This window comes from Sparus aurata, chromosome 4, assembly GCF_900880675.1.
Source record: "Sparus aurata chromosome 4, fSpaAur1.1, whole genome shotgun sequence".
Lineage (NCBI taxonomy): Eukaryota > Metazoa > Chordata > Actinopteri > Spariformes > Sparidae > Sparus > Sparus aurata.
The window spans coordinates 25,473,976-25,490,452 of record NC_044190.1 but is presented as its reverse complement, the minus strand read 5'-3'; the positions used below and the strand labels follow the sequence as shown (position 1 = coordinate 25,490,452).

The 16,477-nt window shown below is 41.5% G+C and overlaps 1 protein-coding gene across 18 annotated transcripts in view; it reads left to right on the top strand.

Moving 5' to 3' along the window:
- zfhx3b (zinc finger homeobox 3b) overlaps positions 1-16,477 on the top strand; it is a 349,963-nt gene that overhangs the window by 309,935 nt on the left and 23,551 nt on the right. For all 18 annotated transcript variants that reach the window (XM_030413357.1, XM_030413363.1, XM_030413358.1 and 15 more), the window contains one exon: positions 10,499-10,606. In XM_030413357.1, coding sequence (XP_030269217.1) covers positions 10,499-10,606 — 108 coding nt within the window. The remainder of the gene's footprint in view (positions 1-10,498; positions 10,607-16,477) is intronic.

Genomic DNA, 16,477 nt, shown 5'->3' with positions numbered 1-16,477 from the left:
TCTTTCCCCATCCCGTTCCTGCTCATACCTGTACACTTGGCACAAAATGGATGCTGCAAAGCCATTTAATTGGCCTCCACTTCAGAATCCAAGGGCATTCGAAATGTCTCTTTAATAATATCTCTTCCCCTACAGAGCTGTTCTTCACAGTGTTTGGAAACAATGAATGGCAAACCGTTGTCTTGTCTCAGTGGACATCAGACAGTCTTTGTGCTCATCCTTAAGATCTTTTTGCCCTCAGTGATCGCTACTGAAGTGTTCTTTTCTTTTTTAGCATGGGGTAAATGTCACAAGAACAGTAACAGACATACTAATTTTGGTCATTTTTGAAACAGCTGGCTCATGCTTTAGCCACATCATCAGTGCCGTTTTTTTTTATTTTTTGCCTGTCTCTTCCTCTCCCTCTCCTGTGGCTGAGCCAAAGATAACTGAGTAGCAGTGTTTGACTGTAATCACTCCAAGTCTCTTTCTCTGGAGAGCAGCACAGCGGGCAGTGCGGTCCCACCCCTCTAGGAGATTTCAGCCCACTTTCGCAGTATTATGACATGTTCATGAAGAATCAGACAGGGCCAAGGTTGCTTACATAAATGCAATGCACCTTTAAAATGTATAGCTTATAGTTATTATATATATGTATTATTAAGCAACAATACTAAAATCGTGGTCGGAGGGAGAGAGAATTGAGGCACTTGTGGAGGGCAGACTCGATTGAACAAGTTATTTGAATAAACTTTGCGGGGTGAACCGAGGAGGTCTGCTCTGTCAAGCGTCACTCTGAGGCATTTTTTAAATCTCAGGTAAAATTGAAAGCCTAAAGCAATTTGATATACTGATTAGGCTCAGATAAATACAGGCTGGATATACCACTGAGATTACAAGGATAACTAGTTTAAATGATGGTTGCGTTGGTCCATTGCATCCCATCATCTGGCTCTGAGTCTGTTTTGTAATTAAGGCTGTAAGGTGTGCGCATAATCAAATAAATAAATAATGCGGGCAGAATTATGCGATAATAAATTAATACATTACAAGAAGTGAATAAAGGAGCAGCTAATTGCACGAGATGAGTCTTTTTCATTAGCCTTCTGAGGGGAAATTTCATTATATGCATCACAAACCGTACTGCCAGATGCAATCCAGCCTTAAAAGAATGCAAATAAGAATAAAATATTGTGTTAGGAAAACCATAAGAGCCATTACATCGCAATCTGAATAGACATCTGATTGTGATGTTGGTATCTAGTTTCTGTATAGTTCTCATTTAACCTCTCTTCACTTTAGAGACTGACAAGCAGAAATCAGAGGAAAAAGAGGACAATACTGAGTCTTCGTGGGTTTGTAGCTTTCCAGTGACATGTAGTATCGACCTTTTGGGGAGATAGAAAAGAATGTGACCAAGTAAATGTTTTTTCCAATTTAGCATAATCTCTCCTGATCATCACATACACATAGCGCCACGGTTCATTACCTTTAGCAATAAAGGTGATCTGTGCTAATATTTGTTTGCTCACAAACTAAAACAACAATAAGGACCTTATTTTTTTAAACATACCTTGCAGTATTGATATTCAGTTTTGTTCGCTTTCTCTACACCTATTGTTGCGAGCAAAACATAAACTTGGTAAAATGCATCTCCAATAATTGTGCTGCAAAGTTGGTTGATTATTTTGTATATATATATATGTACAGTGGAAAACAACCTGCCTATTAAGACTTTAATGGCAGTAATACAGAAAGCAATTACCATTGCTTTGCTGCTCACACTGAAAATAAAGATTTCTCTAAATTAAAAGGATCCTCTGACTACTGCTAAGGCTAATTGTGTGGGGTCTTGTACAGACATCTGGCTGTACATCATTTGTAAGGGCTAAATGCTGATCAGTTAGGAAGGCCTTTACAAGCTGTGTCCTAAGTGTGTGTTTTTGGGACTGCTCTGCTGCCAGGGAGTCTGATAGCTCTTGAATTATTTATCTATCAGGCTGCTGGACGGTAGTCACGGCGACCCAGGCCCCGTAGTGGTTGTCTGGCGACATCTCCCTCCAACAGTAGCCATCAGAAGACAGGGGCAGGGGTGCTAATGAGCAGGGTGCATGGGTTTTCTAACCCTCCAACCCTTCCTCAAATATACACCCTCCACGCCGAATGAAAACGCACAAAAGATTTGCAAAGATCTAAGTTCAGAACTTTTTAATTAGGGGGAAAATGGGGTTAGAAAAAGGGAAAGAGATTGAAAAAGAAAGATAGAAACAACCACCCGTTTTCCTATTAAGGAGAAATGTCAAGCGCGGTGGTGGAGCAATAGTCTGTGTGCATCCCTTTGTTGTCCTCCCTGACATTGAAGGCTAATTTTTCATGGTTATTTGAACTGGAAAATGAAAGAGAGGTTTGCGATTATTTCCTATAAATGACAACACAATTGCATTACGCTTCAGTACAAACACAGAGAGGATATTGCCTTTTCATATTTCATGTGAAAGTAATGGATGGGCTATGCAAAGAGGAACAGAAAGAAAGACAAATGGTGAACGAAAGCTGTTTGATTTGTATTAGAAACTGAATGGATGGAGGTAGCAGGAGTTTTGTTTTGTTTTGTTTTTTTCCTTCAATAAGTGGTAGCACTCTCATGGATGTTTTAAAGTGGCTGTGCAGTGTAATCATTGGATTTCTTTAGCAATTAGCTATGAGCAACCAGCCTGGGTGGTTGTTAGAAGAAAAAGTTGCCCAGTGTATCCACTACTGGCTCTACTAGACTAAAATGCATATCCACAGTAAGATCCCCACACACACACATTCTGTATGCACCTGTACAGCTGCATGATGTAATAAATGTGTGTAATAGAGTGTAATAATTTTTATTATAAATGTGATTGAAAATAAACCTCTCCCCTCAACTATCCTGGCACATCTGAACTTAGCAAGCAATTCAACATTTGAGAGCAAACACATCAATCATATACCCTATATTTTATATTTTAAATAAAATTGATAGCAGAATTTGTATTCATAGCCTGGTCGGATTCTGTTTTATCTGGCCGTACGCTTTCATAAACAAACAGCCTGTCAGGCCCTGGGCTGTAGATGGAGACAGGGAGGCTGGATGACCATAGAGGAGGATGGCGAACCGGCCCGCTCTGGAGGGGCTTGCTGAGAAATGTGTTTGTGTACTTTAAGTTTACAAAGATTGAAGGACCGGCGGGAAAGCCTCTGCTGGCAGGACTCATGTAAATGTAGGACCCATGTGGGAGCTGTGAGCCGGACTCCTAACACGCGCCGAAGTAGCCGCTACATACATCCAACCATGGCAACATTGATTTTCTGAGCTAATACCTCCACAGAACAGTCCACAGGCAGATGGATGCACTACAAAGATATGCAAATGGTGCATTCGATAAATCGACAGGCAGAGATCTTTTTCAGACAGTCCACTGTGCTGGTCTGCAGCGCCTAAAAGGAGAGATAAACAGATAAGTACCTGTTAATGGACACACACGTGCACAAGTGTGCACACTCAGACAAACATACAAGCACCTGCCTGTTACCTGAAAACTCAGATCAATAATGGAATTTCATGTTAAGCAGAACCGCTTCAGGAAAGCACATCAAAACAAACCTGGCACTATTCAGCTTTAGTTTTTCAAATGAAATTGCTATTTTTAATGCAGCATGCTATATTTTTTAATTTCAATTTTTTAACTTCAAGAACACTTTTTGCAACAGAACTTGTGTATAATAACAAAACAAACTGTGGATATAGTCATATTCAGTGCGCTTATTAGTCAGATATGAAACAAAAGCTGCTGGGTGTATGTCATATATAATAGATGTGGGCTGTCTTGTTAAGCCCAGCAGGCTGCATGTGGCTGTGTCTCTGTGGAGAAAGGCTCTGAAGCTCGCTGTACCTGGTAATTAAAGAGAGTTTGTGGCAAAAGCCAAACATCAGGAGAGATGAGCTATGAACAAAAGAGCTGTGACAGTTTCAGGTTATGTGATTTTTGTGTCCCTTTTTTGCCAAATGAAAAATCAATACATTTTCCGGGTTATACATATTCAGAGTGTCCACCGTGCTTCCGCCCTGATGGAGAGAGGGGCGGAGGGACTGTGGGCTAGAGTGGGGTGGGGGGGGGGGAGTCGCCTGTTCGTCTGTCATAACTGTACCATCGCATTTTCCAACCCACTGGTGAATATTTCAGAGTTGATGTGATTGCCCTTCATGACAGCGGTGATGCTTTTTTTTTTTTTTTTTTTCCCCCATCTTTTTTTTTCAGACACCCCTTCAGCCACCACCACCCCCCCATCCCACACACACACATGCAGTCAACCCACCCAAATCTGTTTGGTCCCTTTGAATAGTTGCAAATAGGTGATGGCATTGTAGTGCGGAGCCAGAGGAAAAAGAAAAAAAGATGCATTAATAAAAAGGGGGTTGATTTAAGAGGAGGCAGCAGTGGAAGACGACACGCATAAATGCATGGCGGGGGGTGGCAGAGAGGCAGAGTGACTCTTTGTGCAGGACAATGTCCCTCAGGCAGAGTAGATGGAAGAGCACTGCCCAGTGATGTTTTTGCCCCCCGTCCAGGCTTTTAGCCCACCATCCTAGCAGGGAAAAGTACAGCCTGCATCTTCCATTGTGGACATAATATGTGTTAGTGAGCGCCCATCATCTTGGACATTGAAGGAAGTCGCAGTGTGTGTGTGTGTGTGTGTGTGTGTGTGTCAGTTGGGGCAGAAGAGTGAGCAGTCCCTGAATGCTCACTCCCTGTGTAGCCACATTAACCTAGATCCTCCTCTCCTTCATCACTCACATAAAACACAAAGAGAAAAGAACTGGAGCGGCACTCACTTTATCCACTTTATTTGTAATGTATCTAAACATGCCATTATCATGAGAAGTATTTCTAATTAGCGTAATTTCCCATGAGATAACACTTTAGGGGGAAAATATTTAATACATTACATGGTGCTTAATAACAGTTCCCAAGTACAAGAGCACAAAATAGCAGCCACATTGGCCACATTTAGACTGTTAAAATGTGATTTTTCTGTTCAAAAACACTGATTTGACTTCTGTGTCTTTGTGACCTGAATGAACTGAGTGTCCTTTTAAAATGGCCAGTGACTTTGAAAGGCAAGGGGGATCAAATTAAGTGTTGCGTGGAAGACCTATGGGGCTGGTTTGATGAGCAGGCACCACCAGGAAAATCCTGATGCGTAGGAGGGAGGGGGGCTGCCGCGATATTCTTCTAAGGCAGTGTGAGCTATCACTGCTGTTTGTGATTAACTCGCCGTTTAAAGTTTTTTTTGTTATTAGCTGCCCTAACCCGCGGTACCCCCTCCTCCATCTCCTGCACCTCCTCCACCCCCCACCCCCAATCCACTCCCCTCCTGCCCTCAGCCCCATGGAGACACAAAGTATTCATTCACATTTAGATCCTGAGGTCACAGCAGGGCCAGCAGGGAGAGGCCGGCGATTCCCCCCGTAGACAGGTCAGGAATCTAACACGTAACTCCGACCAGCAGCGGCGAGGTAGCTCACTCTTCTTTGCTTTCGAAATGTGAAAGTGTGTGTGTGGGAGAGAGGGAGCGAGAGGAAGAAGAGCACAGAGACAGATACACTTTCAGTTTGTGTGTCTGTGTGTGTGTGTGTGTGTGTGTGTGTGTGTGTGTGTGTGTGTGTGTGTGGCAGGTCTAGTATTTCTACTGCCTATTCTGACATTTTGTTGATTCTAATGTGCTCTGTCACTCTGTTTTAAATCTTACTGTTTTCATTTTTGAATGTATCTCATATTCAAGGCTGAAGTCCATATAAATTAATGCAACTGGAATGCAACTTACACATCGGTCTGAATGTTTTTGCACGTTGTTTTAAAAGCATTTTTTGTTTTTTGTGTTTTGCGCTGCTTAAGGCACGTCCACATTTTAACTCAGCCTTGGCGTGTCAGTGGTCAGTATGGTCGCTGATAACACCATGTTGTGGTTTTATTGGTTGTTCATAAGCAAAAGCCCCCCTCTTGTCTCTGGCTCGATTGTGGGCATGTTTCTGCTCTGTTGTGGTTTTATGAGAGGTGGCTCGTGAGGACGTAAGGAGGGAGCTTCTGTGAGTGAGTGAGTGAGTGAGTGTCGAGGGGGGGGTGGGGTTAAGAGGGGCAGGAGTGTTTTCCTGTGTGTTGTGTTTTTAAAAAGGGGGGTCTTGTGTATGGGGCGCAGAGGTGCTGATATGAGGAGCGGACAATGCATGAAAGCCCTCAGCATGGGTTCTGTGTCTCATTGTCCCGTGGTACCCTCCTGTCACTTTCATTTTGCACCCTCTAGTCCAGAGTCAGGCCAACTTTGATATAAGGAAGGGGTGCAAGGGATGATGAGGGGGAGCAAGAGGGGGATTTTTAAAAGAAAAAAGTAGGGGAGAAAGATAGAGTCTGTGAAGTGTGAAATAAGATTGCGTTTTATCCGACAGTGCAGCGTTAAAGAAAAGGAAGCTGTCCGGCCTCGGAGCGAGCGCAGGGGGAAGCGTACCTCTCAGATTTACAGTGCCGAAACCTGTGACACCTGGTTAAAATGATAACAACAGCCTCAATAATCATAATGAGGGTAATGACGGCTTAGACACACAGAGCTCCACACAAGAGCCCAGAGAGAAGCAGAGCCTCTACCCAGCACTGGAGAGCCGGGGAGAGGGAGAAAGCTCAGCTCAGCCCCCGCGCTGGTTCTCCGGGACGTACAAAAACCAAGAGAGGATAGACAAGACAGTGTTGTTTGGTGTACTGTATAGTCACCAAAAAAGAGCCGGCTGTCATGGCTGTTTGAGGAACACTGGAGCCGTTCTCAGGTAGGACTGGAATTCTGCACTTAAAGAAAGGCAGTTATCATCATAGCAGTGTATTCTGCTGAGGCCGAGGATGGAGGAGGAGCCTGACCTAGTGAAAGATATCTAGAGTGACTATTATTACTTGCTGCTGCTCTTCTCTACAGTCTGGGAAGGAATACTGGAAAGTGCAGTGGTTACCATCAATTATTTATTAGGCCGTTTGTGCTTGTCAGTCTGATTAGCATTAGTGTAATCACTGCTCTTCAGGGGAAAGGAAGGCCGCTCTCGCTCATCTGAAGGTAATCTCGCCATTTTCAGTGTCTCATCTTCAACCGGACGCCTCTTGCACAGCATCTGCTTTTGTCATCTCCACATATTTCTTCCCTTTTCCCCTTCCCCGTGTGCTTCTGTCTGTTGCTGCTCGGCCCCTTCCCCCCCACTGCACCTCATTAATGTGTGTGAGCAAGTTGCTCTCTCCCAGCTTGTATAGAGTGACACCTATGGGCCTGATTAAGCCTCTGCACTCAGTGGCAAAAACACAGGAGGGAAAGGCTGCTGAGTGCAGATATGGTGTGTGTGTGTGTGTGTGTGTGTGTGTGTGTGTGCGTGTGTGTGTGAGTGTGTGTGTCTATGTCTGTGCGTGTCTGTCTGCAAGGCGCTGGAACAGAGAGCCCATGGACTGTCCCCAATGAGTGACTGGCAGAGCAAAGCTGATATTTATATGCTCAGAACAAATGAGTGTAATCTCTGTGTCGGCAATGGGCTTATTCAGCTTGCATGATTAGATTAATGGAACTGTTTCATATCATTGTATTAGGATGGTTAATGAAGACAATTAATTAGAAGACAACCTTCAGGCTATTGTCCTTTACATCTCTCAGATTTGGGTTAGAAATGGCCTGCTGCCATAGCTTTGAGTGTTTCTCCTCATCTATTCCCAGAGTTAATCTATGGCTACAGTTTTAGTGTCTCTTCCATTTGCATCCTACTCTTAGGCCACTCATGACCTTTCATTAATTATGCTTGGCCTGGCTTTAATCATTCTGTAATACCGTTGGAGATGAGACGTGGAATAGGCAAAGCCATTTGCCACTTAAAGATGTAATGCTGCTCCTGGAATTAAATGTCTGCATTTCTGCATAGATTATGGACGGGGCTCTGTGTTGTGTGTGCTAAAAGTGTCTTATGCGTTGATTAAACATCTAAATAAAGAAGTACTGAAGGCGCGAGGAGGAAGAAATGTCAGCGCATGTACAGTACGTATGCAGGAAGTTGGGGGCGGGCACAGAGAAGCTGAATAGCATTAAGATGTTGGCTGCTGCCTATCACAGTAACGTTCAAGCACAAAGTGTGTATTAATGTGTAGGTGGGGAATTAGTCTCACTACAAGTGTCACACAGCGAAGAAATGACACCTTGCCCCGTTTTTTAAAGGTGACGAAATTTACCTGGGGATTATTTTGTAATCTGAGCACCTGTGCAGCTGTACAGTATCCTAATTCTTGCCGAGTTGTGGAGATTTATGCAAGCAGGAGTTACATGGGATTTTTGCAACACGGCAGGAGGTTCTTTGGTTTTTCTGGGAACGTTTCAGATCCGCCTCACCAGCACGGGCTGGGCCGCACTGGATGGAATTCACGAGTTGCCTTGGAAACATAATAGAAACATGGTTTAAAAATAAAAAGAATAAAATGTATTCGTGTGTGTGGGATCCAGGGAACACTTAAATATGCTTTTTACTAGGAACCAGTCATCCCTTTTAGATATCTTTATTTAAACACGGGATAACAGAACCAGCTTTTTGTAATAATGTGTAAAAACAGAATCTGTACACCAATCGCTCTGCTCCTCAGACAGCTGTTTCCTACAGCATATGTATCAGCAAGCAGGAAATGGAAAATATTCTTCTGTCCTGCCAGTGAGGGTATTTTCCATTGACTTTGAATTTTAAAAAAAACCAAAGCATGCAATTGTTGCTGGAAAATAATACAATTATTGTTTTCATGATATGATTTTGTAGCTACAGTGAGTATTAAGCAGGACAGTTGTGTATTCGCCTTTTTAAAAAATAGCATTCAGTTAAATATCCAACCTTTTTTGGCCAAGAGAGAAATTATTTTCTTTCACATATATAGCAGAGGCTAAAATGTCAAATTAAAAAAAAAAAACTATAATTTTCTTTCATGTATTTTTTACTTATCAACATGACTTATTTGCATAAAACGCTTGTATTTTTCCTTTTCAAGAGGAAAAAAAATGATGAATATTGAATGATGAACGTTCTATCTTTGAGTATGTTCTGTCATCACAGGAAGAGGACTGTGAGGATAACCACATGGTTCAGAGGTGTGTTCAAAGTGTATCTGCGATAATGACACATACCAGAGTTTGAGAACACGATGTTTACTTGTTACACAGCGCTTGCAATGTTTCATAACTGACAGGATAAACAGTGAGTGTTGGGGATAATGTAACATCATAAAAGTGGTTTTGGCTGTGGGTAGTCATGTGGTGAGCTAAGATTGGATGTGTGATGACTGCAGGGCTGAATACTTGAACAGGATATTTCAGTAGCTGTTGTAGCATTGTCAATATATCAATAGCTCATAGAGTAGAGACCCGAGCATGAAAGCATTTTCAAAAGAGCGTTTAAGTACATTTGCTGAGAATTAGCTGACTTGTGTAATAACTGATAGGGCCTATTGACTGCGGCCTAGTTTACTGTTGTCAAATCAATGCTGTTGCACGCAAGTCCCACTACTTTTAAACAAACTTAACAGGCAGAGGGGATGTTCAGGGGGCACTGGAGGGAAATAAACAGGATTGATGCCCTTTTTATTATCTGTTTTTGCTATCTTTTCCTCTGTGTGTTACTTACAAATGGCGTTATCGGATATCCATTGTTTGGACTTCGATGCTCCTAAATGGCCTGATATATCGAGCTGAGGCTTTTAAGGTGGTTACAGGGGATTTCTGTCTTTGACTTGGCATAAAAAATAAAATGAATTGTGGCTCTGGAAGTTTTAAATATTTATGATTCTTTTTTTTTGCGATAGTAGGATAGAAGATGTGACATGAGGCTTGTATTGGTAAGTAACCTAGCAGATTGCAGCAGGGGACAGTAACGTATGTGTGTGTGTTTGTGCGTGCGCGCGCACGTGTGTGTGTGTGTGTGTGTGTGCGTGTGTGTGAAGGAGAAGGGGCTCGTCTAGTATAAGGTCTTTCACTTGAAGGATACTACCACTGCACAATTATTTTTCCATCTGCCCGCTTCCGACCACATGTGTGCCTTTTTTCCGCAGTTTTATGTCCACATTAAACAGAGGAAACCATATTTGTGTCATGTCAAGAAATATAATAAATTTGCTCTCAATACAAAATATAATACAAATATAACAATATTAATAATAATAATAATAATAATAATAATAATAATGATAATAATAATTGCCTTCTACTTCCTCAATAATTTACCTCTAATTTTATAATCCTTCTCAAAATAAATATCACAGTGACAGCACAGGACATAAAGCAGAAAGCAGATTCTCTTCTCTTTGTCTGCTAGCCTTGCAACTGTGTGTCAGCATATGTAATTGTTGCAAGCTCCTATAGAAAAAAACGCTGCCGTCCCTTTAAGTGCTTCCACCAATTCTGATGGCGTGGTAATTTACATATCTCGTCCTCCCTCCCCCTTCAGGAGAGCTGAGTGAGGATGTGGAGGCTGCTAGTGAGACCACCACAGACCAGGAGGACCAAACCAAAGACAGAGAAAGTGGGGGGGAGAAGGAGCTCACCAAAGGGACAGGTAAGGCCAATATTTACACCACACACATTTAGGGCATACTGTTCACAGGGAGCACGTGGGCCCTGCACCTGAATGGTAACAAACAACAGGCCTTTTGTCTAACTAAATTAAACATATTTTAACAAAATATTGAGAGCTTTTTTTAAAAGCATTAAACACTTCTCTTAAAACTCCCTTAATCCACTTGTAGTTTTTCAAAGGTTGCGCTTTGCTGGTTTCCAGGCATTACATCCCATCAGGTACAGTTGGGATGAACTGTCAAATTTAGGTAATATGTTCAGGGGACATGTGACCCATGTTTTTGTCTTTGCTCAATGGGTGATGTGAAGAGAGAGGGGCCTGTATGTGTAATTCCAGCTGAGCCATGTGTGCACACACATGTGATAGCACCGCCCCCTCCTCATCTTTTCTGCACACAGACAACACTTAACGGTGTTTAATGTCATTTGATCAGGATGTTTTTTACCTGCCTCTTTATTGGCAGGTGAAGGTGGTGAATCTGAATCTGGGGGTTGGGCTTATTGTGAGGGGAGGAGCTTTAGACCTCAACAGTCTCTGGTCAAGGGGAGACTGCATTTTTCTTTAAAAAAGGATTTTTTTTGAAAGCATTTAGAATTTACAAATGTTTTCAAATCACGGGCTGTTTTCAGTGTTGAATGGTTCGGGCTTGAATCATTTTCAACCCTACATGGAGGCATGCGTGTGTGTATTTTCTTTTTCTGCTTGTTTGACCATTAATACACATTATGGTGGAAGATGAACACTTTTAAGGACTATATATTAACGTTTTGGTATGTTTTGTTTTGTTCTGCCTTGGAGTTTTAATAGAATGACTGTTAACAATGAAAGATGATGGTTGAAGTTTACAATCAGTTGAGGTTCTTATAGCAGTTGTGTTCTGTTGTTGGTGGCACTAGCTCTGAGAGCAAACACAGTTTTTGTACTTGGTCTAAGAGTAGAAGCAGTTTATGTGCTAATTTAATACATCGGATTCTCTGAAAAGAGCAGAATGGTTAAATGTTGACCTAGAATAATTATTTCTATAGATCGTCAGACATGTGAAAGATGTTGACACTTGCAGTACTTTAAACACGGACACTCTATGGCCAGCTTTCAGGCTGCGCTAATGCACAAATGACGCAAGAATCTACAACTTTTTATTTTGTCCCAAGTACTGCACACAGTCTGCGCATCACTGCATTTATTGATTATAAAAGGCTTTTGTTTACTGATTGTGTTCAGATTTCTGAAACGTCAGTGTAAATGAAATATAGTTTCATTTCTCCTTTTTATGCACAATTTACTTTGCACGCCTGCGTTAGAAAAACAATGTTGGCAGTTAAGACATCTCTGATTCAATAGAAGAGATTTCTGATAATGATGACACTGAGCAGTAACAGGCCTGGATGGATGCTTCTCACTTGTCTAACTTCATGTGTTACTGCAGGATGTTTTGATTTACACTAGTCAGGTTAAAAGCTGGAAAACAATTCAGACCTTTTGCATACCTAAGTTTTTTATAAAGTGTAGCAGGAAAAAAAAAACTTCATCACAGTGTTTGAAGCCCAGCCTTTGTAAAATGTCTTTGATATTCGAACTTCTATTTTAAATGAGGCTGAGTTGTTTGTGCTCTTTGAAAGGGCGACACTCTTCTTTGATGGAAGAAATAATGATATGCATGCCTGACTGAATATGGCTAAAAGTATGTTTTAGCACATCAAAATAAAGCACTTTAAAAAGCATTAAAATGAGCTGGCCGATTAATAATTCACTCATACCTGTGGTGCACAGGAAGACGACTCCTCGCATTAGGATTCCTCCTTTTTGAAAGGCATGCAATTTGATACAAGCATATTCAGTTCCTTTCCTCCCCTCTGTCAGTCGCTAATCACCAAATAAGTGTGTTTCTGTGTTTTCACAAAGGAAATATGTGCTTGCATATGAAAAATTTACAGCTTCCCAGCAGCTTATTAGAAACGCTTAGTTAAAAATAGCATGTGCATTAGGGAACCAGGTCTGAGGTTCTGTTTGATGTCAGTGAAAAGGTGGGTGGGTAGGTTGGGGGTGGTGGGTTCAAGGCTGTGTTGTCAGCGAAAGGTAGACAGCTGTAGTTTAATGGAAAGGTCGCTTTTTGTGCTTCAAACTTTTTTGCGATTGATGAATACATCTATTCAAAGTGAGTGCAGAGAACCTAGATTGTAGTGCGGGGGGGAAAAGGCGAGGAAGACCCCACAATGCATTTGGTAAACAGAGGAGCACTTGTTCGGCTGGTGATTGTCTGAAGATGTTTGTACAGTAGGCACCGCAGATGGTGTGTATGTTAGAGAATATGGTGTGTGAGCGTCTTGGCCAACCTGTTATTTATCTGAAAGGTGCTCAGTCTCCCACTGTCTGAGGCTGAGCTGTTTCTAAGGTCCATCATTAGAACTACTGAAGTATTTCTTCACATCGTTGTCATGTAGCTGTTGGAACAGAGCACAACATTGTTCCTTTACAAATGACAGTCACTGTCAGACAGACAGCATTAGCGAACACAGAAAAAAGGCTTCCTCCTTTTTAAAGCCACTGTCAATCTTATTTTCTCTTTCTTGTTCCGCGTCTCCTCAGTATTCATTAAAATCATTTAGAGGTACATCAGAAGCCTTTGTAAAATGCATATGTATTCAGCATGTCATCTCCTGAAAGATGCCTTCATTATTCTGTTGTTTTTTATTTATCTCAAAGATAATACATATATGTACATGTACAGGCATTCAGACATATGTAAATGTCATAAACTCACTGCAATGCAGGTAATGTCTCGTGCAACTTTTTTTCTCATTATACAGTATATTATCATAAGTATATATCCTGAGAGAAGAAATACAAATTAACAGTGAAACTAATTATAAGTGGAATACTAAAATCTTAATGTATTTGCACAATGATGTTCGTGTAGGCGGTAGCTGCAATTTAATCATCCTGCATGATTAGTAATTCAGGGGGTCATTTTTAATGCTAGGTATGAAATATGTATAAACGGACGGCCATGAACCTCCTTCCTCTCTCCTCACACCTTCTTCACTAAGCTGAGACAGCACTGGCAAAAAAGGGGGGAAGAGCTTCTGCATAGGAACAGGAACCTTACCTTCATTAAAGAGGGCGGTGTGTTTATGCAGCAGCCAAATGTATGGGGACGAGGAGAAAGGCAGGGTGGCGAGTGTTGGGGAGATAGGAAGGTGAAGAGAGCAGGAAGAGGAGGAAGGAAGGGGGGTTATTAATACACCTGCCGACTTGGATACAAGTGATTGTGATTTGACATGTTTCACATAAATGTATGGGAGAGGTTGTATTGAAATTTGGGGTTGGAGGGGGGGTTGTTATGTGGCGAGATGGGGAAGACGGAGATAGAAATACACATTCTGCGTGCTGGGGAAAGGAGGATCCTCTGAAATTGAGCTTGATAAATAATTCTTTTCATACCTCTTTCCTTACATTCAATTTATTTGGAGCTGGAGCGAATAATTTCCCAACCTGGGTCATCCACCAGTAAGACCCATGGAGATCAGACAGACTTATAGGGAGACAAAACAAATGACACTACCTGCTGAAAACATGCAATGAGATATATATTTTAAATGTCAATAATTCTATTACCCACTATTATCAGATCATATACTTATTCATGCCAAGTAATTTTTATGCTTCACTGAAGACAGTCCTTAAAATTGTCATTTATTCGTCTGTATACTTGCTGCTGTGTTTATTTCAACAGTCTGTATCAATAACAGAATAAGCCAAATGAGCAAAACAGGAACATTATTTTGTTTGTTTTGGCTAATTGGGAATAATTGTATTTATATCATTACAGTGTAAATTATTTAGTTTTTTAGATGCCATCATCATAGTTATGCCACAGCTCATTACTTGCACACTGAACAAAAAATATGCATTACACATTGTAGCATGGGCTTGCCATGCTGGACTTATGTGTGTTAGCTCGGGCTTGAACGTTGGTGTCATCCAGGTACAAGTGTGTAGGAGTATTCTGGCATAGTTCTGTGGAGCATCAATTTAAGGTGACGTGCGGGTTCTAATTTAGTACTCGATTAGCTGCTGCTCACTGTTTTTTACTCTGCCTGTGTACAAATAGTGCATATTAAATTACTCTCCTACTTCATTATGCTGAAATGAAATGAAAACATTGCTTTTAACTCTCACACATGGGCCCTAATAAATAAAATCGAGATCGGTGAAATCTATATTTATGCACAGTTAAACCTATATGCATTTTAGATGGAACACCTGCAGCAGAAGTTAATGTAGTGAGGGTTAAAGCATGTGCAGTAGACTTGTATGAACAATTGTAAAAAGAAAAAAAAAAAAATAGACATTTGCTAAATGATGTCTTTTATATGTTTACTAGACTGCGCTCGAACCTGCCAGAGTAGTTTGTGCTGTTTAGCTCTCTCTCATGAGGCTCCTTCTGTAGGTTTTTCACACAGACCAGCTTAAAAAAAAATGCTCCATACTGTTTAAATGTTGACTCTATGCCTGAGAAACGCAGCTGGCTGAGCTTATACAGTCCTGTGTGTGTGCCTGTGTGTATTTTTGCCTCCACGTCCACCTGTGTGTTTGCATAAAATGTGCCTCAGCATGCACATGTGCACAGTCAGGTGTGCTGTGCGCAGGAGAAGCCAGATGTCTTGTTGCACACTTTAGATGCTGCATTTAGTCTGAATAATGAACATGATGATTAGCATCCCCTAGACCCGGCACCGTGGCATTGCAGCCTGCTCATCTTTTAGTGTGCTCCACATCGTGCTGTTCGTCTTTTGCTTGTTGCTCATCCAGGGACAGACACAGCAGATGTTATGGATTGTTCTCCATATAGCCGTGCAGATATGTGGATTTAATATTAGCCATGGTTGAGGTTGAAATTGCATGCTTATGGTTAGTTACAATCAAATTATTCAAGTTTATGTTATTGTTACTCCAAACTGGGCGACATTCAGTGCAGTGGTGATTTGTTATTGCTTTTAAACCCTAAGTAGTGTGAAAAATCGGAAGACAGAGCGGCGAGAAATGTTTACATATTCATATCACGTCCTTTGAGTGCTTGTCATCCCTCAAATTGTAATTCCTTTTGTCTTTGAAGATAATAGGCCATAAATTGTCCTTGTTTGTGAGCCAACTCCCTGAAAGCTCAGTGTTTATGAGTTTTACCACGGGGTGTCTAATGGCCGAGCAGCAGTGCTGTGCTTCTGAGCGTCCTGTAAAGGTGAACGCAGTGTCATCCTGTTGTTCAGTGGCCTGAAGATTAATAATGCTTCTGCTAATTAATATCTCCTCTCAGTTTCTGTTACTTGGATTTGTCGTTAGGCTGCATACCACTCTATCACAATACAGCAGATTTGGCCTTCATACATAATAAGTATTTTCGTATCATGGTCCAGTATCTGCTTTTAGTTCAAGGTTTCAGTTTTCTTGTGTATCTTTTTTTTTTCTTTTTTTTTTAATTGATGCAGAATAATTACCTGAGAAACATTGGATGAAATGGAACAGTGCCCTTTATTGCCCTGGGCTCTGACACAGGCTGTAGATTAAAAACCTGTATAGAAATGGGCAAAAGAAAAGACACTATTCAGGTATTGTTAGCATAACATTAAAAGAGAACGGGTTGTAGCACTGGGGGAGTTGAATCATCTCCATATTAATGGCCATCTTGCAGAGGGAATAGAGGTTTTCCACATCGCAAGGAGCAGAGAGGTGTCAGAGGCCCTCTTCACTGTGAAGGTGAAAGGTTTTTAGGGAGTTGGGGATCAGAGGAGGCACTTTTCAGAAAAGTGTACCACTGAGGATCCTTAAGTTCACCATGCAGACGAGACGTGG